This window comes from Hemitrygon akajei, chromosome 11, assembly GCF_048418815.1.
Source record: "Hemitrygon akajei chromosome 11, sHemAka1.3, whole genome shotgun sequence".
In the NCBI taxonomy this organism is placed as follows: Eukaryota; Metazoa; Chordata; class Chondrichthyes; order Myliobatiformes; family Dasyatidae; genus Hemitrygon; species Hemitrygon akajei.
This window is the reverse complement of record NC_133134.1, coordinates 1,225,147-1,250,921: the sequence shown is the minus strand read 5'-3', so window position 1 is coordinate 1,250,921 and position 25,775 is coordinate 1,225,147. Positions and strand designations below refer to the sequence as shown.

Below are 25,775 nucleotides of genomic sequence, written 5' to 3'. Positions count from 1 at the left end.
TGGGAACCTGGTCACCACTGGTCCCTGTAATCACACTGGGAACCTGGTCACCACTGGTCCCTGTAATCACACTGGGAACCTGGTCACCACTGGTCCCTGTAATCACACTGGGAACCTGGTCACCTCTGGTCCCTGTAATCACACTGGGAACCTGGTCACCACTGGACCCTGTAATCACACTGGGAACCTGGTCACCACTGGTCCCTGTAATCACACTGGGAACCTGGTCACCACTGGTCCCTGTAATCACACTGGGAACCTGGTCACCACTGGTCCCTGTAATCACACTGGGAACCTGGTCACCACTGGTCCCTGTAATCACACTGGGAACCTGGTCACCTCTGGTCCCTGTAATCACACTGGGAACCTGGTCACCACTGGACCCTGTAATCACACTGGGAACCTGGTCACCACTGGTCCCTGTAATCACACTGGGAACCTGGTCACCACTGGTCCCTGTAATCACACTGGGAACCTGGTCACCACTGGTCCCTGTAATCACACTGGGAACCTGGTCACCACTGGACCCTGTAATCACACTGGGAACCTGGTCACCACTGGTCCCTGTAATCACACTGGGAACCTGGTCACCACTGGTCCCTGTAATCACACTGGGAACCTGTTCCCCACTGGACCCTGTAATCACACTGGGAACCTGGTCACCACTGGTCCCTGTAATCACACTGGGAACCTGGTCACCATGGACCCTGTAGTCACTCTGGGAACCTGGCCACCACTGGACCCTGTAGTCACTCTGGGAACCTGGTCACCATGGACCCTGTAATCACACTGGGAACCTGGTCCCCACTGGTCCCTGTAATCACACTGGGAACCTGGTCACCATGGACCCTGTAATCACACTGGGAACCTGGTCACCATGTACCCTGTAATCACACTGGGAACCTGGTCACCACTGGTCCCTGTAATCACACTGGGAACCTGGTCCCCACTGGTCCCTGTAATCACACTGGGAACCTGGTCACCATGGATCCTGTAGTCACTCTGGGAACCTGGTCACCATGGACCCTGTAATCACACTGGGAACCTGGTCCCCACTGGTCCCTGTAGTCACACTTGGAACCTGGTCACCATGGACCCTGTAGTCACACTGGGAACCTGGTCACCACTGGTCCCTGTAATCATACAAGAACCTGGTCACCACTGGTCCCTGTAATCACACTGGGAGCCTGGTCACCACTGGTTCCTGTAATCATACTGGGAACCTGGTCACCACTGGTCCCTGTAATCACACTGGGAGCCTGGTCACCACTGGTTCCTGTAATCACTCTGGGAACCTGGTCACCACTGGACCCTGTAATCACACTGGGAACCTGGTCACCACTGGTCCCTGTAATCACACTTGGAACCTGGTCACCACTGGACCCTGTAGTCACTCTGGGAACCTGGTCCCCACTGGTCCCTGTAATCACACTGGGAACCTGGTCCCCACTGGTCCCTGTAGTCACACTGGGAACCTGGTCACCACTGGTCCCTGTAATCACACTTGGAACCTGGTCACCACTGGACCCTGTAGTCACTCTGGGAACCTGGTCCCCACTGGTCCCTGTAATCACACTGGGAGCCTGGTCACCACTGGTTCCTGTAATCATACTGGGAACCTGGTCACCACTGGTCCCTGTAATCACACTGGGAGCCTGGTCACCACTGTTTCCTGTAATCACTCTGGGAACCTGGTCACCACTGGACCCTGTAATCACACTGGGAACCTGGTCACCACTGGACCCTGTAATCACACTTGGAACCTGGTCACCATTGGACCCTGTAGTCACTCTGGGAACCTGGTCCCCACTGGTCCCTGTAATCACACTGGGAACCTGGTCCCCACTGGTCCCTGTAGTCACACTGGGAACCTGGTCACCACTGGTCCCTGTAATCACACTTGGAACCTGGTCACCACTGGACCCTGTAGACACTCTGGGAACCTGGTCCCCACTGGTCCCTGTAATCACACTGGGAACCTGGTCCCCACTGGTCCCTGTAATCACGCTGTGAACCTGGTCCCCACTGGTCCCTGTAATCACGCTGTGAACCTGGTCCCCACTGGTCCCTGTAATCACACTGGGAACCTGGTCACCACTGGTCCCTGTAATCACACTGGGAACCTGGTCACCACTGGACCCTGTAATCACACTGGGAGCCTGGTCACCACTGGTCCCTGTAATCACACTGGGAACTCGGTCACCACTGGTCCCTGTAATCACACTGGGAACCTGGTCCCCACTGGTCCCTGTAATCACACTGGGAACCTGGTCACCATGGATCCTGTAGTCACTCTGGGAACCTGGTCCCCACTGGTCCCTGTAATCACACTGGGAACCTGGTCACCACTGGTCCCTGTAATCACACTGGGAACCTGGTCACCACTGGACCCTGTAATCACACTGGGAGCCTGGTCACCACTGGTCCCTGTAATCACACTGGAAACCTGGTCACCACTGGTCCCTGTAATCACACTGGGAACCTGGTCCCCACTGGTCCCTGTAATCACACTGGGAACCTGGTCACCATGGATCCTGTAGTCACTCTGGGAACCTGGTCACCACTGGTCCCTGTAATCACACTGGGAACCTGGTCACCACTGGACCCTGTTATCAACACTAGCTGATTATTCCTCCTTTGCACCATTTATTTCTATTACATAGTTATTTTTGCTTATTGCTCTATACTGCTGCTGCAAATCAGCAAACTTTAGGACATGCAACATTGAAACCTATCGATAGTGTAAGACCTCAATAGAATATAAGTGGAGAGGATGTTTCCTATAGCGTGGAGTCAAGGACAAAAAGCACTTACTCAAAATATAGGGATGTCCTTTTAGATTAGAGATGAGAATTTCTCTGGCTAGAAGGTGGTGAATCTGTGGAATTCATTGCCACAGACAGCTGTGGAGGCCGTGTCTTGATTAATCGGGCATCAGATGTCATGGGGTGGGCAGGAGAATGGGGTTGAGAGGGATAATCAATCAACCAAGATAGAATGGCAGAGCAGACTCCATGGGCCAGTTGGCTTAATTTTGTTCCTATGTCTTCTGGTCTTATGTCAGTGATAATAAAGCTCGAAAGTGATCTGTATATGGCAGTGGTCAGAATCAAGTTTATTATCACCAGCATGTGTCGTGAAATTTGTTTTCCTAGCCTCTTTGGACAGTCACATTGACATCTACATCTCCCTCTGCACGCTCAGACCTAATGGTTCCACCTTCAGAACTCCTGCCCATTTCCCTTCCCACTGTAGGGAACCATTCATCACTGGGAGGGTCAAAGTAACCCTGCCACAATTAGCCTTTAACTCCCACACTTTTCCCTGCAGTCTCTGTATCCTTCCCAAAGTCTATGCCCTGAGAATCAAAATCACAATTTACTTGAATATCATCGGCGTGTGTTGTGAAAGTACAATGCAATACTTAAATCATCGAAGGGAAAAAGCTGCGAATTACAGAAATATATATGTATATTAAATAGTTGAATTAAATCAGAAGTGCAAAAATAAAAATAAAAATAAAAGGTGAGGTAGTGTCCATGGGTTCAGTGTCCATTTAGGAATTGGATGGCAGAGGGGAAGAAGCTGTTCCTGAATTGCTGAGTGTGTGCCTTCAGACTCCTGTACCTCCTCCCAGATGGCAGCAATGAGAAAAGAACATATCCTGGGTGATGGTTGTCCTTAATGATGGATGCTGTCTTTTTGAGGCATTGCTCCTTGAAGATGTCATAGAGAAGTGCAGCACAGAAACAGGCCCTTGGGCCCATCTAGTCCATGCCAAATCCAGTTAAACTGCCTACTCCTAATGACCTGTACCTGGACTATAGCCCTCCATACCTCTATTATCCATGTACCTATCCAAACTTCTCTTCAACAGTGAAATCGAGCTCACATGGACCACTTGTGCTGGCAGTTCATTCCTGTCAGGGTCCGGTCCGGTCCAGAATCCATGTTCCGGGTCTTGATCCGGTCCGAGGGCTCTGGACTCCAGGTCCTGCAGTTGCCCCTCCCGTCTCCCGTGAACTAGTTAGGCCCCTCCTGGCTCAAGGAGGCACACCTGTGACTCATTGAGCTGCAGGTGTTTATAAGGGGCCTTGGGATTGGGACCAGGCGGGTGGTCGTTTTGTTCTGTTTCCTGTTTCTCTGCCGGTTCCGAACTCTTCTCTGCATTCTGTTATCCTGTCCGGGCTCAGATCCACTCCTCATCATGCTTCTCTGCCCCGTGCCAGTACTGCCAGGTTGGTCCTCTCCCCCACCTTTCTTCCCATGTGCTAGTCCCGCTTCTCCGCTCGTTTGTTTTGTTCGCGCGGTCGCGCTGTCTGCCGGCCTTTCCCGATTTCCCATTATCATGACTGTTGTGTTAGTCACCCTGGACCTATGCCCATTCCTACCCCTTGCCTCCGTCGGGCGGATCCGGCCAGTCTGCTGCTGCCCGGCGGTGGTTCTGCCCATTCCTACCCCTTGCCTCCGTCGGGCGGGTCCGGCCGACCTGCCGCTGCCCGGCGGGGGTTCTACCCCGTCCTTCTATTCCGCTCAAACCCTGGGATTGTGCCCCACATCTGCCTAGGGGTCCGTGTCTTGCCCAGGCCTCCGGTGTTTCCGCCTGGGAGGTGGCCCTACCCGGGATATATGCGGCCCGCCCAGGGAGGGCTCTCTGCCAGCTTATCTAGCCACCTAGACCTGTCTGCCTGTCTGCCGGAACCCCGGGGACCTGTCTACCTGCCTGCCTGAACCCCGGGGACCTGTCTACCTGCCTGCCTGAACCCCGAGGATCTGTCTGCCTGCCTGCCTGAACCCCGAGGATCTGTCTACCTGCCTGCCTGAACCCCGGGGATCTGTCTGCCTGCCTGCCTGAACCCCGGGGACCTGACTACCTGCCTGCCTGAACCCCGGGGATCTGTCTACCTGCCTGCCTGAACCCCGGGGATCTGTCTGCCTGCCTGCCTGAACCCCGGGGACCTGTCTGCCTGCCTGAACACCGGGAGCCTGTCTGTCTGCCTGCCTGAACCCTGGGGACCTGTCTGCCTGCCTGCCTGAACCCCGGAGACCTGTCTGCCTGCCTGAACCCCGGGGACCTGTCTGTCTGCCTGAACCCCGGGGACCTGTCTGCCTGTCTGCCGGAACCCCGGGGACCTGTCTGCCTGCCTGCCTGAACCCCGGGGACCTGTCTGCCTGCCTGCCTGAACCCCGGGGACCTGTCTGTTTGCCTGAACCTCGGGGACCTGTCTGTCTGCCTGCCTGAACCCCGGGGACCTGTCTGTCTGCCTGCCTGAACCCCGGGGACCTGTCTACCTGCCTGAACCCCGGGGACCTGTCTGTCTGCCTGAACCTCGGGGACCTGTCTGTCTGCCTGCCTGAACCCCGGGGACCTGTCTACCTGCCTGAACCCCGGGGACCTGTCTGCCTGCCTGCCTGAACCCCGGGGACCTGTCTGCCTGCCTGCCTGAACCTCGGGGACCTGTCTGCCTACCTGCCTGAACCCCGGGGACCTGTCTGCCTGCCTGCCTGAACCCCGGGGACCTGTCTGCCTGTCTGAACCCCGGGGACCTGTCTGTCTGCCTGAACCTCGGGGACCTGTCTGTCTGCCTGAACCCCGGGGACCTGTCTACCTGCCTGAACCCCAGGGACCTGTCTGCCTGCCTGAACTCCGGGAGTCCGCTCTGCTCTACCTGAACTCGAACTCCGGGAACCCGCTCCGCTCTGCCTGCCTGAACTCCGGGAGCCCGCTCCGCTCCGCCTGCCCGAACTCCGGGAGCCCGGTCTGCTCTGCCTGCCTGACACTCTATCTACCTGAACCCCAGCTCTACCCTTAGATGCCATGGCATCCCCATTCTGTTCTCCCCCTAGTACTTCTGTGTCTGTGTCCTGCGTTTGGGTCCATCCAGCCCCGTTCCTGACAATTCCACATTCTCATAACCTTCTGAGTGAAGAAGATTCCTCTTAAACTTTTCGTGTTTCAGCCCTAAGCCATGATCTCTAGTTGTGGTCCCACACAACCTCAGTGGAAAAAGCCTGCTTGCATTTACCCTATCCATACACCTCATAATTTTGTATACCTCTATCAAATCTCCTCTCAATCTTCTACAATCCTAACCTATTCAATCTTTCCTTATAACTCTGGTCCTCCAGACTCAGCAACACCCTTATAAATTTTCTCTGTACTCTTTTGATCTTATTTACATCTCTCCTGTAGGTAGGTGACCAAAACTGTACACAATTCTTCAAATTAGGCCTCACCAACATCTCATGCAACTTCAGCATACATTCCATCTCCTGTACTCAATACATTGATTTATGAATGTTTCTTTATGACCCTATCTGCCTGTGACGCCACTTTCAACTAATTATGTACCTGTACTCCCAGACCCCTTTGTTCTGCCACACTCCTCAGAGCTCTACCATTCACTGTGTAAGACCTACCCTGGCTGGTCCAACAAAGTGCGAAACTTCGCACTTGTCTGCATTAAATTCCATCTTTCATTTTTAAGCCCATTTTTCCAGCTGATGCAGATCCCTCTGCAAACCATGATAGCCTTCCTCACTGTCTACAACACCCCCAATCTTGGTGTCAATTGCAAATCATTGATATGGATAACAAACAACAAAGGGCCCAGCGTTGATCTCTGTGGCACTCCACTCGTCACAGGCCTCCAGAGGCAACCACCAACTACATATCAGGCTGTAATGCAGACAATCAGCACACTTTCCACCACACATCTATAGAAGTTTGCCAAGGTTTTTAATGACATGCCGAATCTCCACAGACTCCTGAGGAAGTTGAAGTGCTGTTGTGCTTTCTTTGCAATTACATTTATATGATGGGTCCAGGATAGGTCCTCTGAGATAGTGATACCCAGGAATATAAAGTTACTGACCCTCTCCCCCTCTGATACTCAAATGATTACTGACTCATGGACCTCTAGTTTTCCTCTCCTGAAGTCTATAATCAATTCCTTGGTCTTATTGACATTGAGTGAGAGGTTGTTGTTATTACACCACTCAGTCAAATTTTCTATCTCCCTCCTGTATGCTGATTCATCACCACTTTTAATACAGCCCACAACAGTGGTGTCATCAGCAAACCTGTATATGGTGTTGGAGCTGTACTTAGCCACACAGTCATAGGTGTAAAGCAAGTAGAGTAGGGGGCCCAGCACACTCAGAAGGCTGTGAGTATGTGGAATGAGCTGTCAACACAAGTGGTCCACTTGAGTTCAATTTCAACATTGAAGAGAAGTTTGGATAGGTACATGGATAATGGAGATATGGAGAGCTATGGTCCTGGTGCAAATCAAGGGGAGTAGGCAATTTAATGGGTTTTGGTATGGACTAGATGGGCCAAAAGGCCTGTTTCCATGCTGTACTTCACTATGACTTTGTGACTCTAAGACTTTATCCTAAGTGCCGAGCAACTGAACCTTCTTGGCCAGCCTTCCCTGTGGGACCTTGTCAAGTGCCTTACTAAAGTTCATATAGAGAACAATCAATCCCTTGCCTTCATCCACCTTCCTGGTAACATCTCTGAAAATCCTTGTAATCACTTATCCTTGTAAGCGGAACAAGTGCTACACCTGCCCTTACACTTCCTCCCTCACCACCATTCAGGGCCCCAGACAGTCCTTCCAGGTGAGGCGAAACTTCACCTGTGAGTCGGCTGGTGTGGTATACTGCGTCCTGTGCTCCCGGTGTGGCCTTTTGTATACTGGTGAGACCCGACACAGACTGGGAGACCGTTTCGCTGAACACCTACGCTCGGTCTGCCAGAGAAAGTAGGATCTCCCAGTGGCCACACATTTTAATTCCACGTTCCATTCCCATTCTGATATGTCTATCCATGGCCTCCTCTACTGTCAAAATGAAGCCACACTCAGGTTGGAGGAACAACACCTTATGTACCGGCTGGGTAGCCTCCAACCTGATGGCATGAACATTGACTTCTCTAACTTCTGTTAATGCCCCTCCTCCCCTTCTTACCCCATCCCTGACATATTTAGTTGTTTGGTTTTTTTCTCTCTCTCTCCGCCCATCACCCTGCTTGTTCTCCATCTCCCTCTGGTGCTCCCCTCCCCCTTTCTTTCTCCCGAGGCCTCCTGTCCCATGATCCTTTCCCTTCTTCAGCTCTGTATCACTTTCGCCAATCACCTTTCCTGGTCTTAGCTTCATCCCACCCACTCCGGTCTTCTCCAATCATTTCGCATTTCCCCCTCCCCCAACTACTTTCAAATCTCTTAGTATCTCTCCTTTCAGTTAGTCCTGACGAAGTGTCTCGGCCCGAAACATCGACAGTGCTTCTCCTTATAGGTGCTGCTTAGCCTGCTGCGTTCCACCAGCATTTTGTGTGTGTTGTTTGAATTTCCAGCATCTGCAGATTTCCTCGTGTTTGAACTCAATCATATTGTGATCACTGGTTCCTAAGGGTTCTTTTACCTTAAGCTCCCTAGTCACCTCTGGTTCATTACATAACACCCAATCCAGTATAGCTGATCCCCTAATAGGCTCAATGACAAACTGCTCTAAAAAGCCATCTCTTAGGCATTCAACAGACTCACTCTCTTAAGATCCATTACCAACCGACCAATCAATCTGCATTTTAAAATCTTCCATTGCTACCATAACATTGCTCTTTTGACTCAACTTATCTATTTCCTGTTGTAACCTGTGGTCCACCTCCCAGCCACTGTTGGGAGGCCTGTATATAACTGCCATCAGCATCCTTTTACCCTTGCAGTTTCTTAACTCAAACGATCCTATGTCACATCTTTCTACTGATTTGATGCCATTCTTTACCAGTAAAGCCACACCACTCCCTCTGCCTATCTTCCGATCCCTGCTTGGACATTCAGTTCCCAACTACAACTAGTCATGCTCGTCATGAGGCATATCAAGACCCTGCTGCCCCCCTCACTGGACCCCCTGCAGTTTGCGTACCGTCCAACCGCTCAACAGACGATGCCATTGCCATCACCCTCCACCTGGCCCTAACCCACCTGGACAAAAAAGACCCGTACGTTCAAATGCTGTTCATAGACTTCAGTTCAGCATTCAACACCATCATCCCTCAGAAAACGATTGGAAAGCTGAGCCTACTGGGCCTGTCAGTTAGGATCAGGAGCAGCACCTCCAACACCATCACACTGAGCACGGGGGGCCCCCAGGGCTGTGTGCTCAGTCCACTGCTGTTCACTCTGCTGACCCACGACTGTGCTGCAACACACAGCTCGAACCACATCATCAAGTTCACTGATGACACGACCGTGGTGGGTCAGCAATAGCGACAAGTCAGCTTACAGAGAGGAGGCACAGCGGCTAACAGACTGGTGCAGAGCCAACAACCTGTCTCTGAATGTGAACAAAACAAAAGAGATGGTTGTTGACTTCAGGAGGGTACAGAGCAACCACTTCCCGCTGAACATCGACGGCTCCTCGGTAGAGATTGTTAAGAGCACCAAATTTCTTGGTGTTCATCTGGCAGAGAATCTCACCTAATCCCTCAATGCCAGCTCCATAGCAAAGAAAGCCCAGCAGCATCTCTACTTTCTGCAAAGACTGAGGAAAGTCCATCTCCCAACCCCCATCCTCATCACATTCTACAGGGGTTGTATTGAGAGCATCCTGAGCAGCTGCATCACTGTCTGGTTTGGAAATTGCACCATCTCGGATTGCAAGACCCTGCAGCGGATAATGAGGTCTACTGAGAAGATCATTGGGGTCTCTCTTCCTGCCATCACGTACATTTACACTACATGCTGCATCCGCAAAGCAAACAGCATTATGAAGGACCCCAGGCACCCCTCATACAAACTCTTCTCCCTCCTGCTGTCTGGGAAAAGGCACCGAAGCATTTGGACTCTCACGACCAGACTATGTAACAGTTTCTTCCCCAAAGCTATCAGACTCCTCAATACCCAGAGCCTGGACTGACACCTTACTGCCCTATTGTCCTGTTTATTATTTATTGTAATGTCTGCACTGTTTTGTGCACTTTATGCAGTCCTGGGTAGGTCTGTAGTCTAGTGTAGTTGTTTTTTTTCTCTCTGTGTTGTTTTTTACGTAGTTCAGTCTAGTTTTTGTACTGTGTCATGTAACACCATGGTCCTGAAAAACATTGTCTCATTTTTACTATGTACTGTACATAGCAGATATGGTCGAAATGACAATAAAAGTGACTTGACTTGACTTGAACCATCCTTCAGCCATGATTCAGTGATGGCCATAACATCATCCTGGGCAATCTGTAATATTGCAACAAGATCACCCACCTTATTTTTTATGCTACTTACATTTAGATATAACACCTTGAGTACGATATTTGCTATCCTTTCTGACTGTGCATCCCTAATGATTTGATACTCAGCCTGTTGGCTGCAACTAAGTCCCATCACCAGCCTGCCTTTCCTGACAAACTGACTCTATGCTGTCTTTACTTTTTTACCGTTCGTCCTTTACTGAGTCCCTTCACTCTGGTTCCCATCCCCCTGTCAAGTTAGTTTAAACCCTCCCCAACATCTCTAATCAACCTGCCCCCAAGAATATTGGTTCCCCTTGGGTTCAGGTGCATCCCGTCACTTTTGAGCAGGTCATACCTCCCCTAGACGAGATCCCAATTATCCAAGAAACTGAAGCCCTGCCCTCTGCACCAGCTTCTCAGCCACACATTTATCTGCCAAATCACCCTCTCTGAAGCATGGCACAGAAGCAATCCAGAAATTACTTCCCGGAAGGTCCTGCTTCTTAGCTTTCTACCTGACGCTCTAAATTCTCTTTTCAGGATCTCATTGCTTTTCCTACCTATGTCATTGGTACCAATATGTACCAAGACATCTAGTTGCTCACCCTCCCTCTCCAAAATGTTGTGGACGCGATCTGAGACGTCCCTAACACTGACACCTGGTGTCGAGTTCATGTCCACAGAATCTCCTGTCTGTTCCCTCACTATCAAATCCCCTATCACTACCACTCCCTTCTTCAATCTCTTTCCCTTCTGCCCCACAGACCCATGCTCTATGCCTGTAACCCGGTCGCCATGGCATTCTCCCGGGAGGTCATCCCCCACAAAATATCCAAAGCGGTATACTTGTTTTTGAGAGGAATGGCCACAGGGGCGCTCTGCTGTAACTGTCTACTTCCATTTCTCCTGACGTCACCCAGCTACTCGCTTCCTGCAGCTTTGGGGTGACTACTTCCCTGCTCTCCTGTACAAGCCGAAGGTCATCCAGCTGCTGCTCCAGATCCCTAACATGGTTCTTAATGAGCTGCAGCCAGATGCACTTCACGCAGATGTAGTTCCCAGGAGACTCTAGGTCTCCCAGTTCTCCAACATCTGGCACGAAGAGCACATCACAGCCATTTAAGTGGTACAGTAAGAGAGGAAAAAGAAAACAAAAATGAAACCTTAACAGATGGTTTACACAGAGCCGAGGCCTCTTCTGAGCCTAAGCCTGGTTTGAGCCAAAGCCTGTTGCTTCTACTCTTACCACTGTCCTACTTTCAACAATGGCCACTCTGCTTATTCCTTCTGTACTTTCATTTAGTTTGTAGAACTCTGTAATCTGTACAGGGTCCATGAAGTTGATCACTTTGTCTCACTGCTATAGACTCTGTATCCATCTCCCCAGTAAGTACAGATGGAAAAAATTATTTCCAATCTCCCCCATCTGTTATGGCTCCACACATGGATTACCATTCTGATCTTCCAGAGGACCAATTTTATCCCTTCCAATCCTTTTGCTCTCAACATACCTGTAAAATTCCTTATGATTTTCCTTCACCTTATCTGCTAGAGCAACTTCATGACTTCTTTAGCCCTCCTGATTTCTTTTCTTGTTCTCTTGCATTACTTATACTCAATATAGAAACATAGAAAATCTACAGCACAATACAGGCTCTTCGGCCCACAAAACTGTGCCGAACATGTCCTTACCTTAGAAATTACCTAGGGTTACTCATAGCCCTCTATTTTTCTAAGCTCCATGTACCTCTCCAGGAGTCTCTTAAAAGACCCTGTCGTATCTGCCTCCACCCATATGCACTTCATTTCGTCCTACCTGCCTATACCTGCTATGCACCTCCTTTTTTCTCTTGACCAGGATCTCAATATCTCCTGAAAACCAAGGTTCCCTACACTTGTTATCTTTACCTTTTATTCTGACAGGCACATACAAGCTCTCAAAATAACATTTTCTCAAGAAGTTCTTAAGAAAACTTCCTGGATACTATGGAGGCTAGTGCCCATGATGGAGCTGATAAAGTTCACAACTCTCTGTAGCTTTCTTTGATCCAATGCAGTCAGTCACCCCTTCCCCTCATTCCTGACGGTGATGCAGCCAGTTAGAATGCGCTCTGTGGTACATCTGTAGAAATATCATCAATAAATTTATAGATGGTATTTGAGCTGTGCCTAGCTACACAGTTATGCGTGTAGAGAGAGTAGAGCAGTGGGCTAAGCACATATCGCTAGATGTGCTAGTATTGATTGTCAGCAAGATGGAGATGTTATTTCCATCCACACAGGTTGTGGTCTCCTGGTTAGAAAGTTGAGGATCCAGCTGCAGATGGAGTACTGAGGCCCAGGTTCTGGAGATTTATGATCAGAACTGTAGGAATGATGGTGTTAAATGCTGAGCTGTAGTCAATAAACAGCACCCTGATGTAGGTATTTGTAATGTCCAGGTGATCCAAGGATGCGTGAAAAGCCATTGAGATCACATCAGCCATAGACTTATTGTGGCAATAGGTAAATAGCAGTGGGCCCAGGTACTTACTGAGACAGGAGTTAATTCTAGCCATAGCCAACCTCTCAAAGCACTTCATCAGCCTAGATGTGAGTGCTATTGGATGATAGTCATTAAGGCAGCTCACCTTGCTCTTCTTGGAACTGGTATAATTGTTGCTCTTTTGAAGATGGTGACAACTTCCGACCGTAGCACTGAGAGGTTGAAAATGACACTGCTGTTGATAGTGTTGTAACAGTGGTCCAGTGTGTTAGTTCCTCTAGTGCAAATGATTTGTTGGTAATAATTATTCGGAGCTGTCCTGGTTAAAATCCCACAGAATGATAGGGTAGGCATCAGGATGTGCTGTTTATTATGTCTCTCAGTTCGTCTAGAGTCTGTATGACACTGGCCTGAGGCGGGATGTGCATTGTTACCAAGATGATGGCTGAAATCTCCCACAACAGATAAAAGTTTGACACTTGATCAGAAGATATTCCAGGTTGGATTGGGACATCACTGCAACATTTGTGCATCATGAAGAGTTGATCATAAAGCATACTTCACCTCCTTTAAATTTGAATCTGGAATGGCAGGGGATATCCAAGACTCCATGAAATAAAAAAACACAAGAGGTCCTAATGTCCCGCTGGTACAGCAATCTAGCTCTGAGATCTTTGACTTTATTTACCAGAGGCTGTATGTTTGCCAGCAAGATAGTTGGTACTGGGAGTCAAAAGCCACACTTCCTTAGATGAACTTTTAAACCAGAGTGGCATCCTCTCCTCTGCTCTCCGATGTAGTGTATCTGAACTCACATCAGTCCATTCTCTCTCCAGTCTCAGGAATGTCTCTCTCAAGCACTGCCACCTTCTCTCTAATACTAGTTCCCCTCCTTATTTAGAAACTTCAAACCCAAATGCTGGCTCCTTTAATGTCACCACATTGTGACTACACAAGCACAAGAAAATCTGCAGATGCTGAAAACCCAAGGCAAAGCACATGAAGTGCTGGAGGAGTTCAGCAGCTCAGGCAACATCTATGAGAATGAGTAAACAGTTGATGTTTTGGGCCAAGACACACTGTGACTATGTTGGTTACTCACTAATAGATCTCCTGCCTTATTCACCATGTTAACATACTGGTAGAGTGGATCTCCCCTCCATCCTCTCACCACAATCATCTAACTCTGTGCCAGGCCTATTTCATACAGTCGCTCATCTCTTCCCGAGAAGAAGCTCGGAATGGAAAATGTCCAATTCCTAATCCTCCATCAGATTGGACAAGTACCAGTTCCCAATACTTCACCCGTTGAAGGAGATTGTGATAGTGGGTACAGAGGGTACTGGAGTAATGTAAGTGTGTGTGTGTGTGTGTGCATGTGTGTGTGTGTGTGTGTGTGTGCGTGCATGCGTGTGTGTGTGTGCGCGTGTGCGCGTGTGTGTGTGTGCGCGTGTGCGTGTGTGTGTGTCTCTCTCTCTCTCTCTCTCTGTCGGAGCAGTCATCTTGCAAAATCTAACAGACCAAAGGCAGACCAGTGACCAAGTTCCTGTGCCATCACCCGAGGGTTAAAATAATGACTGCAGATGCAGTGCTGCCATTGAATAGTTTTTCAACACTGTCTGATCTCTGGGAATGGACCACCGGATTGGGTGACCAGTGATACATCACCCTTGTTCAAGAAGGTAGTGAGACACAAAGTGAGGAACTGTTGGCCTGTTATCCTAGCACATGTTGGTGCCTAAGTCTGTGGCCAGGGAGGAAATTGCTGGTCATTTGGCGAAGCTTTAAGTATTAGTGGTGCCATAGTGATGTAGTGATTAGCACGACGCTGTTGTAACTCAGGATGCAAGAGTTCAGAGTTCCACTCCAGCATTCCCTGTAAGGAGTTAGTACACTCCTTCCCATGCGCATGTGCCTTTCCTCTGGCTACGCTAGTTTCCTCCTACAGTCCAAAGATGCATGGATTAGTAGGTTAATTGGTTATTATAACTTGCCCTGTGTTTAGGCTAGGGTGAAATAGATGGGTTGCTGGGTGGCGTGGCTCAAAGGACAGGAAGCCTGTTCCACGCGGTATCTTTAAATAAATAAACAAAATGTTGAGACCAAGTCAACGTGGTTTTAAGGAAGGATTGAGAAAGAGAGAGAAGGGTCTGCATAACTGTAACAGGGTATGATTTATTATTCTTTAGGGGGCATTTACTGATGGTGACAGAGACATGAGGACCTGAGGGAACTATAGGGGGTGATGCTGACAGGAAATCAAGAACTGCAATACAATTTCAGTGTGTGGGAGTCCCCCACTTCACGTGGAAATGTAAATGGTGAATCTTTGGAATTCTCTTTCCTGAGAGACATTGACTGTATTTGGCAGGGGAGGGAACCGGAGTGATTGTGCTGTACATAAGGAGCTGCTTTACAAGCAAGCAATGTGTAGTGAAGAGAGACTGTCGATGGGGAAAAATTGCAGTCAACAAAATGAGTTGCAACATAACAGGCAGACAGAATTGGAAAAAATTGAATAAGGACTGAAAGTGTTATATTTGACTGTGTGCAGTATATGGAATAAGATAGATTAACTTCTAGTACAGTTACAGATTGGCATGTATGATGATGTAGGCATCACTGAGTCATGGCTGAAAGAAGATTATAGCTGGCAGTTTAACATCCAAGATACACATTGTATTGAAAGGACAGACAGGAAGGCAGAGAGGGTAAAACAAAAGAAATCAAATCATAAGAAAGAGGTGGCACAGGGTCAGGAGGTGTTGAATTATTGTGGATAGAGCTAAGGAACTACAAGGGTAAAAAGACCCTGATGGGAGTTATATACAGACCCAGTAACAGTAGTAAGGATGTTGCCTATAAATTGCAATGGGAGATAGAAAATGCATGCCAAAAGGGCAAAATAGCCATGTGGGACTTTAATATACAGACAGACAGACAGACAGACAGACAGACAGACAGACAGACAGACAGACTTTGTTGATCCCGAGAGAAATTGGTTTTCATTACAGGCACACCAACCAAGAATAGTGTAGAAATAGAGCAATATAAAACCATAAATAATTAAATAATAATAAGTTAATCATGCCAAGTGGAAATAAGTCCAGGACCAGCCTATTAGCTCAGGGTGTCTGACACTCTGAGGGAGGAGTTGTAAAGTTTGATGGCCACAGGTAGGAATGACTTCCTATGACGCTCAGTGTTACATCTCGGTGGAATGAGTCTCTGGCTGAATGTACTCCTGTGCCTAACCAATACATTATGGAGTGGATGGGAGACATTGTCCAAGATGGTGTGCAACTTGGACAGCATCCTCTTTTCAGACACCACCGTCAGAGAGTCCAGTTCCACACCCACAACATCACTGGCCTTACGAATGAGTTTGTTGATTCTGTTGGTGTCTGCTACCCTCAGCCTGCTGCCCCAGCACACAACAGCAAACATGATAGCACTGGCCACCACAGACTCGTAGAACATCCTCAGCATCGTCCGACAGATGTTAAAGGACCTCAGTCTCCTCAGGAAATAGAGACGGCTCTGACCCTTCTTGTAGACAGCCTCAGTGTTCTTTGACCAGTCCAGTTTATTGTCAATTCGTATCCCCAGGTATTTGTAATCCTCCACCATGTCCACACTGACCCCTTGGAGGTAGATTGGGTATGCAGGTAGATTGGGAAAATTGAGTTCATGCTTGATTACAGGAGGGGGAATTTCTAGGGTGCCTATAAGATGGCTTTTTAGAGCAACTCATGTTTGAGCCCATTGGGGTATCAGCTATACTATATTGGGTGTTGTGCAATGAACTGGAATTGAACAGAGAGCTTAAGGTAAAGAACCATCAGGGACAAGTGATCATAATATGATCAAATTCACCCTGAAATTTGAGAAGGAGAAGCTAAAGTCTGATGTATCAGTATTGCAGTTAGACTAAATGGAATTACAGAGGCATGGGAGGAGCTGGCCAGAATTGATGGAAAAGTAAATTGGCAGGGATAATGGCAGAGCAGCAATGGTTGGAATTTCTGGAAGCAATTTGGAAGGCACAGGATATATACTGTAGATCCCAAAGAGGAAGAATTATTTTAAAGGCAAGATGACACAATCGTAGCTAACAAGAGAAATCAAACACCACCCCACCAGCCTCCTGGTCCAATGTATAATTCTCCGTAACTTCCGCCACCTCCAAAGGGATCCCACTACCAAGCACATCTTTCCGTCCCCCCCTCTTTCTGCTTTCTGCAGGGATCGCTCCCTACGCGACTCCCTTGTCCATTCGTCCCCCCCATCCCTTCCCACCGATCTCCCTCCTGGCACTTATCCTTGTAAGCGGAACAAGTGCTACACCTGCCCTTACACTTCCTCCCTCACCACCATTCAGAGACCCAGACAGTCCTTCCAGGTGAGGCGACACTTCACCTGTGAGTCGGCTGGTGTGGTATACTGCATCCAGTGTTCCTGGTGTGGCCTTTTATATATTGGCGAGACCCGACGCAGACTGGGAGACCGTTTTGCTGAACACCTATGCTCGGTCTGCCAGAGAAAGCAGGATCTCCCAGTGGCCACACATTTTAATTCCACGTTCCATTCCCATTCTGATATGTCTATCCATGGCCTCCTCTACTGTCAAGATGAAGCCACACTCAGGTTGGAGGAACAACACCTTATATACCGGCTGTGTAGCCTCCAGCCTGATGGCATGAACATCGACTTCTCTGACTTCCGTTAATGCCCCTCCCCTTCTTACCCCATCCCTGATATATTTAGTTTTTTCCCCACCTTTTTTTCCCTCTCTCCTCCTGCCCATGGCTCTGCCTGTTCTCCATCTCCCTCTGGTGTTCCCCTCCCCCTTTCTTTCTCCCTAGGTCTCTCGTCCCATGATCCTTTCCTTTCTCCAGCTCTGTATCACTTTCGCCAATCACCTTTCCGGCTCTCAGCTTCACCCCACCCCCTCCGGTCTTCTCCTATCATTTCGCATTTTCCCCTCCCCCTCCTACTTTCAAATCTCTTACTATTGTTCCTTTCAGTTAGTCCTGACGAAGGGTCTCGGCCCAAAACGTCAACAGTGCTTCTCCCTACAGATGCTGCCTGGCCTGCTGTGTTCCACTAGCATTTTGTGTGTATTGCTTGAATTTCCAGCATCTGCAGATTTCCTCGTGTTTGCAGAAGAGAAATCAAATCCCACATAAATGCTAAAGAGAGGGCACATAATAGAACAAAAATTAGAGGGAAGTTAGAGGATTAGGAAGCTTTTAAAAATCAACAGTAGGCAATCAAAGAAGTCATTAAGAAGGTAAAGAAGGAATTTGAAAGTAAGCTAGCCAATAATATTAAAGAGGGTACCAAAAGCTTTTTCAGACACATAAAAGTGAAGTGAGAGTGGATATCGGACTGCTGGAAGACAATGCTGGAGAGATAGTAATGGGTGACCAAGAAATAGTGGATGAACTGAATAAGTATTTTGCATCAATCTTCACTGTGGAAGACACTAGCAGTATGGTGGAAGTTCCTGGAGTCAGTGGTCATGACATGTGTGGTTACCATCCCCAAGAAAGTTCTTGGGAAACTGAAAGTTTTGAAGGTAGGTGAGTCACCTGGACCAAATGTTGTACACCCCAGGGTTCTGAAAGATGTGGCTAAAGAGATTGTGGAGGCATTAGTAATGATCTTTCAAAAATCACTAGACTCTGGAATGGATCCAGAAGATTTGAAAATTGCAAATGTCATTCCAATCTTCAATAAGAGAGAGAGCCAGAAGAAAGGAAGTTATAGGCCAGTTAATCTGACCTCAGTGGTTGGGAAGATGTTGGAGCTGATTAACGACGAGGACCCAGGATACTTGGAGGCCATAGTCAGCATGGTTTCCTCAGGAGAAAATCTTAACTGACAAATCTGTTTTAATACTTTGAAGAAATAACAAGCAGCATAGACAAAGGAGATGTTGTGTATTTGGATTTTCAGAAGGCCTTTGACAAGGAGCCACATTTGCTTAACAAATTACAAGCCCATGGTATTACAGGAAAGATTTGAATATGGATGAAGCAGTAGCTGATTGGCAGGAGGTAAAGAGTGAGAATAAAGGGAACTTTTTCTGATTGGCTGCCAGTGACTAGTCGTTTTCCATAGGAGTCTGTGTTGGGACAGATTCTTATTATGTTATATGTCAAAGATTTGGATGATAGAGTTGATGGCTTTGTGGCAAAGTTTGCAGACGATATGAAGATAGGTGGAGGGGCAGGTAGTTTTGAGGAAGTAGAGAGGCTACAGAAGGATTTACAGAATAGGAGAATGTGCAAAGAAATGGCAGATGGAATACAGTGTGGGAAGTGTATGGTCATGCACCTTGGTAGAAGAAATTAAAGGGTAGACTGTTTTCTAAATGGAGAGAAAATACAAAAAACTGAGGTGCAAAGGGACTTGAGAGCTTTTGTGCAGGATTCCCTAAAGGTTAATTAGCAGATTGAATCTGTGGTGAGGAAGACAAATGCAATGTTAGTATTCATTTCAAGAGGACTAGAATATTTCTTTAGCCAGAAAGTGGTGAAACTGTGGTATTCATTGCCACAGGCAGGTGTATAGGCAAAGATTTTATGTATATTTAAGGCAGAGCTGGATAGACTCTTAATTAGTCAGGGCATGGAAGGATACAGGAAAAAGCAGGAGATTAGGGCTGAGAGGAAAATTGGATCAGCCATGATGAAATGGTGGAGCAGGCTTGATGGGCCAAATGGCCTAATTCTGCTCCTATATCTTTTAGTCTTATTGTCTTATAAAAGCAAGGATGTAATGTTTAGACTTTATAAGGCACTGGTGAGGCCTCACTGTGAGCAGTTTTGGGCACCTTATCTTAGAAGGGATGTGCTGAAACTGGAGAGGGTTCAAAGGAGGTTCAAGCAAATGATTCCAGGATTGAATGGCTTGTCATATCGAGAGTGTTTAATGGCTCTGGGTTGGTATTCACGAGAATACAGAAGAATGAGGGGTGAGCTAATTGAAACCTATCGAATGTTGAAAGGATGTGGAGAGGTTGTTTATGATCTTATTCCAAGCCAAAAGGTGGGGGGTTGGATTTTGGGAATTGAGGGGTTGAAAGAATTGGCAGAAAACCGGAGCAGAGCTAATCTGACATCAGCCCTGATCTTAATGATCAATGAAGCTGGCTCAAATAACGAATACTTTGAAGGTTTGTGCCATGAGTGTACTGAGCCTGATATTTTGGGATATCTCCTCTTTCCACTCCTCCCAGCACAGGAAAATATCCACCATTTTAATGTCTCAAGACATCACTTAACCTTCCCAAGGACCATATCGTTGTGAGACGTAGGCCTACACGTGATGGGTCTCTTACCTGCTGCCTTTGTTTTGCAGGGACTGCTTGGAACCCAGGAACTTGGCCAGCTGTACTTCGAACCTATCAAGGACAGACAGGGGAACGTTCTGATTGTAACCATGAGGGAACTCAGCTCCCAGCAGAGCCTGGAGAACGTCAGGTGGATTCCACTGGCTAAGATTCAGAACCAGCACAAGTCGCTGTCTGCGGAAGATGAGCCTACGGCGCTGGACATACTGCTGTCGACTCTACACGTAGGATAATGGTTGTGACAAAGCCCCCAGCTGAGAGGCAGCATACCCTCTGCATCAAACATTATATACAGTCATTACAACTTTGATGCTTAGGACAGCTAGAATACCTCACCCAGGACGTGGGCTACATGGACCACCTTGAAAACAGACTGCAGACAATGTGGTTGCTTTCCTTGGAGTAGGGGAGGGTGCGAAGGGCCTGACAATGGGCTTCATGGTGCCTCCAGCAGAGGTGTCTAAAACGAGAGAAGAGAGGTTTAGGGGAAGGAGTAGGAGTTTTAAGGTGGATCTGAGGAAGAATGTTTTTACCCCCTCATGAATGTTTGGAATCTGGGACACATGGCTTGGGAGGATGAGAGGGGGTGCGGGAGGCATTGACACAGCATTTACGATGTCTTTCACTGTGCGTTTACAATAATCTTGGGAAACCTTGGTGAAATGAGCTGGTGTAACAACTAGCTGTGGAAGATTTCAGCAGATCAGGCTGCACCCACGGGAGAAAATGAACAGTCAAGATCCTTCGTCTGTAAAGAGGGATAGAGGGGAGAGGGCCAGTGAGTGGTGGACTGGATGGAAACATTGACTCTGCATAGATGAAGGGATTTGGTTCTCAGCAGTTGGAGTGAAGGATAGAAGCATACTGGAGTAACCTTGGCAGAGTATTCACAGGGTTGGGCTACTGAGGATCACTGAGGCAACGAAGATCAAAGAACCATAGCCTCAGGGAGTCTGAGTGTGAGATTTAAAAGTTCAGGGTGGGGAGACGGTGTGACGGTGTACGTGCAGGGTGGTGACAGTGTGTGACGTTGTACGTGCAGGTGGGGACAGTGTGTGATGGTGTACGTGCAGGGTGGGGAGATGGTGTGAAGGTGCACATGCAGGGCAGGGACAGTGTGTGATGGTGTAGGGTGGGGAGATGGTGTGACGGTGTAGGGTAGGGAGATGGTGTGAAGGTGCACATGCAGGGCAGGGACAGTGTGTGACAGTGTAGGGTGGGGAGATGATGTGACGGTGTAGGGTAGGGAGATGGTGTGAAGGTGCACATGCAGGGCAGGGACAGTGTGTGACAGTGTAGGGTGGGGAGATGATGTGACGGTGTAGGGTAGGGAGATGGTGTGAAGGTGCACATGCAGGGCAGGGACAGTGTGTGACAGTGTAGGGTGGGGAGATGATGTGACGGTGTAGGGTGGGGAGATGGTGTGACGGTGTACGTGCAGGGTGGGGAGATGGTGTGAAGGTGCACGTGCAGGGCAGGGACAGTGTGTGACAGTGTAGGGTGGGGAGATGGTGTGATGGTGTAGGGTGGGGAGACGGTGTACGTGCAGGGTGGGGAGATGGTGTGATGGTGTAGGGTGGGGAGACGGTGTACGTGCAGGGTGGGGAGATGGTGTGAAGGTGCACATGCAGGGCAGGGACAGTGTGTGACAGTGTAGGGTGGGGAGATGATGTGACGGTGTAGGGTGGGGAGATGGTGTGACGGTGTACGTGCAGGGTGGGGAGATGGTGTGAAGGTGCACATGCAGGGCAGGGACAGTGTGTGACGGTGTAGGGTGGGGAGATGGTGTGACGGTGTACGTGCAGGGTGGGGAGACGGTGTGATGGTGTACATGCAGGGTGGGGACAGTGTGTGACAGTGTACGTGCAGGATGGGGAGACAGTGTGACGGTGTACGTGCAGGGTGGGGAGACGGTGTGATGGTGTACATGCAGGGTGGGGACAGTGTGTGACAGTGTACGTGCAGGATGGGGAGACGGTGTGACGGTGTACGTGCAGGATGGGGAGACGGTGTGATGGTGTACGTGCAGGGTGGGGACAGTGTGTGATGGTGTACGTGCAGGATGGGGAGATGGTGTGATGGTGTACATGCAGGATGGGGAGATGGTGTGACGGTGTACGTGCAGGGTGGGGACAGTGTGTGACAGTGTACGTGCAGGATAGGGAGACGGTGTGATGGTGTACGTGCAGTGTGGGGACAGTGTGTCATGGTGTAGGGTGGGGAGATGGTGTGACAGTGTACGTGCAGGATGGGGAGACTGTGACGGTGTAGGGTGGGGAGATGGTGTGACGGTGTACGTGCAGGGTGGGGACAGTATGTGACGGTGTACGCGTAGGATGGGGAGACGGTGTGACGGTGTACGTGCAGGGTGGGGACAGTTTGTGACAGTGTATGTGCAGGATGGGGAGACGGTGTGACGGTATACGTGCAGGGTGGGAACAGTGTGTGACGGTGTAGGGTGGGGAGATGGTGTGATGGTGTACGTACAGGATGGGGAGACGGTGTGACGGTATACGTGCAGGGTGGGAACAGTGTGTGACGGTGTAGGGTGGGGAGATGGTGTGATGGTGTACGTGCAGGATGGGGAGACGGTGTGACGGTGTACGTGCAGGATGGAGACAGTGTGTGACGGTGTACATGCAGGATGGGGAGACGGTGTGACAGTGTACATGCAGGGTGGGGAGACAGTGTGTGACTCTGTACATGCAGGATGGGGACAGTGTGTAACGGTGTAGGGTGGGGACAGTGTGTGACGGTGTACATGCAGGATGGGGAGACGGTGTGACAGTGTACGTGCAGGGTGGGGACAGTGTGTGATGGTGTACGTGCAGGATGGGGAGATGGTGTGACGGTGTACGTGCAGGGTGGGGACAGTGTGTGACGGTGTACGTGCAGGATAGGGAGACGGTGTGATGGTGTACGTGCAGTGTGGGGACAGTGTGTCATGGTGTAGGGTGGGGAGATGGTGTGACAGTGTACGTGCAGGATGGGGAGACTGTGACGGTGTAGGGTGGGGAGATGGTGTGACGGTGTACGTGCAGGGTGGGGACAGTATGTGACGGTGTACGCGTAGGATGGGGAGACGGTGTGACGGTGTACGTGCAGGATGGGGAGATGGTGTGACGGTGTACGTGCAGGGTGGGGACAGTATGTGACGGTGTACGCGTAGGATGGGGAGACGGTGTGACGGTGTACGTGCAGGGTGGGGACAGTTTGTGACAGTGTATGTGCAGGATGGGGAGACGGTGTGACGGTATACGTGCAGGGTGGGAACAGTGTGTGACGGTGTAGGGTGGGGAGATGGTGTGATGGTGTACGTGCAGGATGGGGAGACGGTGTGACGGTGTACGTGCAGGGTGGGGACAGTGTGTGACGGTGTACGTGCAGGATAGGGAGACGGTGTGATGGTGTACGTGCAGTTTGGGGACAGTGTGTCATGGTTTAGGGTGGGGAGATGGTGTGACAGTGTACGTGCAGGATGGGGAGATGGTGTGACGGTGTACGTGCAGGGTGGGGACAGTATGTGACGGTGTACGCGTAGGATGGGGAGACGGTGTGACGGTGTACGTGCAGGATGGGGAGATGGTGTGACGGTGTACGTGCAGGGTGGGGACAGTATGTGACGGTGTACGCGTAGGATGGGGAGACGGTGTGACGGTGTACGTGCAGGATGGGGAGATGGTGTGACGGTGTACGTGCAGGGTGGGGACAGTATGTGACGGTGTACGCGTAGGATGGGGAGACGGTGTGACGGTGTACGTGCAGGATGGGGAGATGGTGTGACGGTGTACGTGCAGGGTGGGGACAGTTTGTGACAGTGTATGTGCAGGATGGGGAGACGGTGTGACGGTATACGTGCAGGGTGGGAACAGTGTGTGACGGTGTAGGGTGGGGAGATGGTGTGATGGTGTACGTGCAGGATGGGGAGACGGTGTGACGGTGTACGTGCAGGATGGAGACAGTGTGTGACGGTGTACATGCAGGATGGGGAGACGGTGTGACGGTGTACGTGCAGGGTGGGGAGACGGTGTGACGGTGTACGTGCAGGATGGAGACGGTGTGTGACAGTGTACGTGCAGGATGGGGAGACGGTGTGACGGTGTACGTGCAGGGTGGGGACAGTGTGTGATGGTGTACGTGCAGGATGGGGAGATGGTGTGACGGTGTACGTGCAGGGTGGGGACAGTGTGTGACGGTGTACGTGCAGGATAGGGAGACGGTGTGATGGTGTACGTGCAGTGTGGGGACAGTGTGTCATGGTGTAGGGTGGGGAGATGGTGTGACAGTGTACGTGCAGGATGGGGAGACTGTGACGGTGTAGGGTGGGGAGATGGTGTGACGGTGTACGTGCAGGGTGGGGACAGTATGTGACGGTGTACGCGTAGGATGGGGAGACGGTGTGACGGTGTACGTGCAGGATGGGGAGATGGTGTGACGGTGTATGTGCAGGGTGGGGACTGTTTGTGACAGTGTATGTGCAGGATGGGGAGACGGTGTGACGGTGTACGTGCAGGGTGTGAACAGTGTGTGACGGTGTAGGGTGGGGAGATGGTGTGATGGTGTACGTGCAGGATGGGGAGACGGTGTGACGGTGTACGTGCAGGATGGAGACAGTGTGTGACGGTGTACATGCAGGATGGGGAGACGGTGTGACGGTGTACATGCAGGGTGGGGACAGTTTGTGACGGTGTACATGCAGGATGGGGATACGGTTTGACAGTGTACGTGCAGGATGGGGACAGTGTGTGACGGTGTACATGCAGGATGGGGAGACGGTGTGACAGTGTACATGCAGGGTGGGGAGACAGTGTGTGACTCTGTACATGCAGGATGGGGACAGTGTGTAACGGTGTAGGGTGGGGACTGTGTGTGAAGGTGTACGTGCAGGATGGGGAGACGGTGTGACGGTGTACGTGCAGGATGGGGACAGTGTGTGCCGGTGTACATGCAGGATGGGCACAGTGTGTAACGGTGTAGGGTGGGGAGATGGTGTGATGGTGTACGTGCAGGATGGGGAGACGGTGTGACGGTGTACATGCAGGGTGGGGACAGTTTGTGACGGTGTATATGCAGGATGGGGAGACGGTGTGACGGTGTACGTGCAGGATGGAGACAGTGTGTGACGGTGTACATGCAGGATGGGGAGACGGTGTGACAGTGTACATGCAGGGTGGGGAGACAGTGTGTGACTCTGTACATGCAGGATGGGGACAGTGTGTAACGGTGTAGGGTGGGGACTGTGTGTGAAGGTGTACGTGCAGGATGGGGAGACGGTGTGACGGTGTATGTGCAGGGTGGGGACAGTTTGTGACGGTGTATATGCAGGATGGGGAGACGGTGTGACGGTGTACGTGCAGGATGGGGACAGTGTGTGCCGGTGTACATGCAAGATGGGCACAGTGTGTAACGGTGTAGGGTGGGGAGATGGTGTGATGGTGTACGTGCAGGGTGGGGACAGTTTGTGACGGTGTATATGCAGGATGGGGAGACGGTTTGACGGTGTACGTGCAGGATGGGGACAGTGTGTGCCGGTGTACTTGCAAGATGGGCACAGTGTGTAACGGTGTAGGGTGGGGAGATGGTGTGATGGTGTACGTGCAGGATGGGGAGAAGGTGTGACGGTGTACGTGCAGGATGGGGAGACGGTGTGACGGTGTACATGCAGGGTGGGGACAGTTTGTGACGGTGTATATGCAGGATGG

General features: G+C 50.0%; 1 protein-coding gene across 1 annotated transcript in view; it reads left to right on the top strand.

Moving 5' to 3' along the window:
- LOC140735216 (ankyrin-repeat and fibronectin type III domain-containing 1-like) overlaps window positions 1–25,775 on the top strand; it is a 422,525-nt gene that overhangs the window by 307,706 nt on the left and 89,044 nt on the right. The window contains 1 exon segment of the mRNA XM_073060001.1: window positions 20,082–20,297. Within this exon segment, the coding sequence (XP_072916102.1) occupies window positions 20,082–20,297 (216 nt within the window).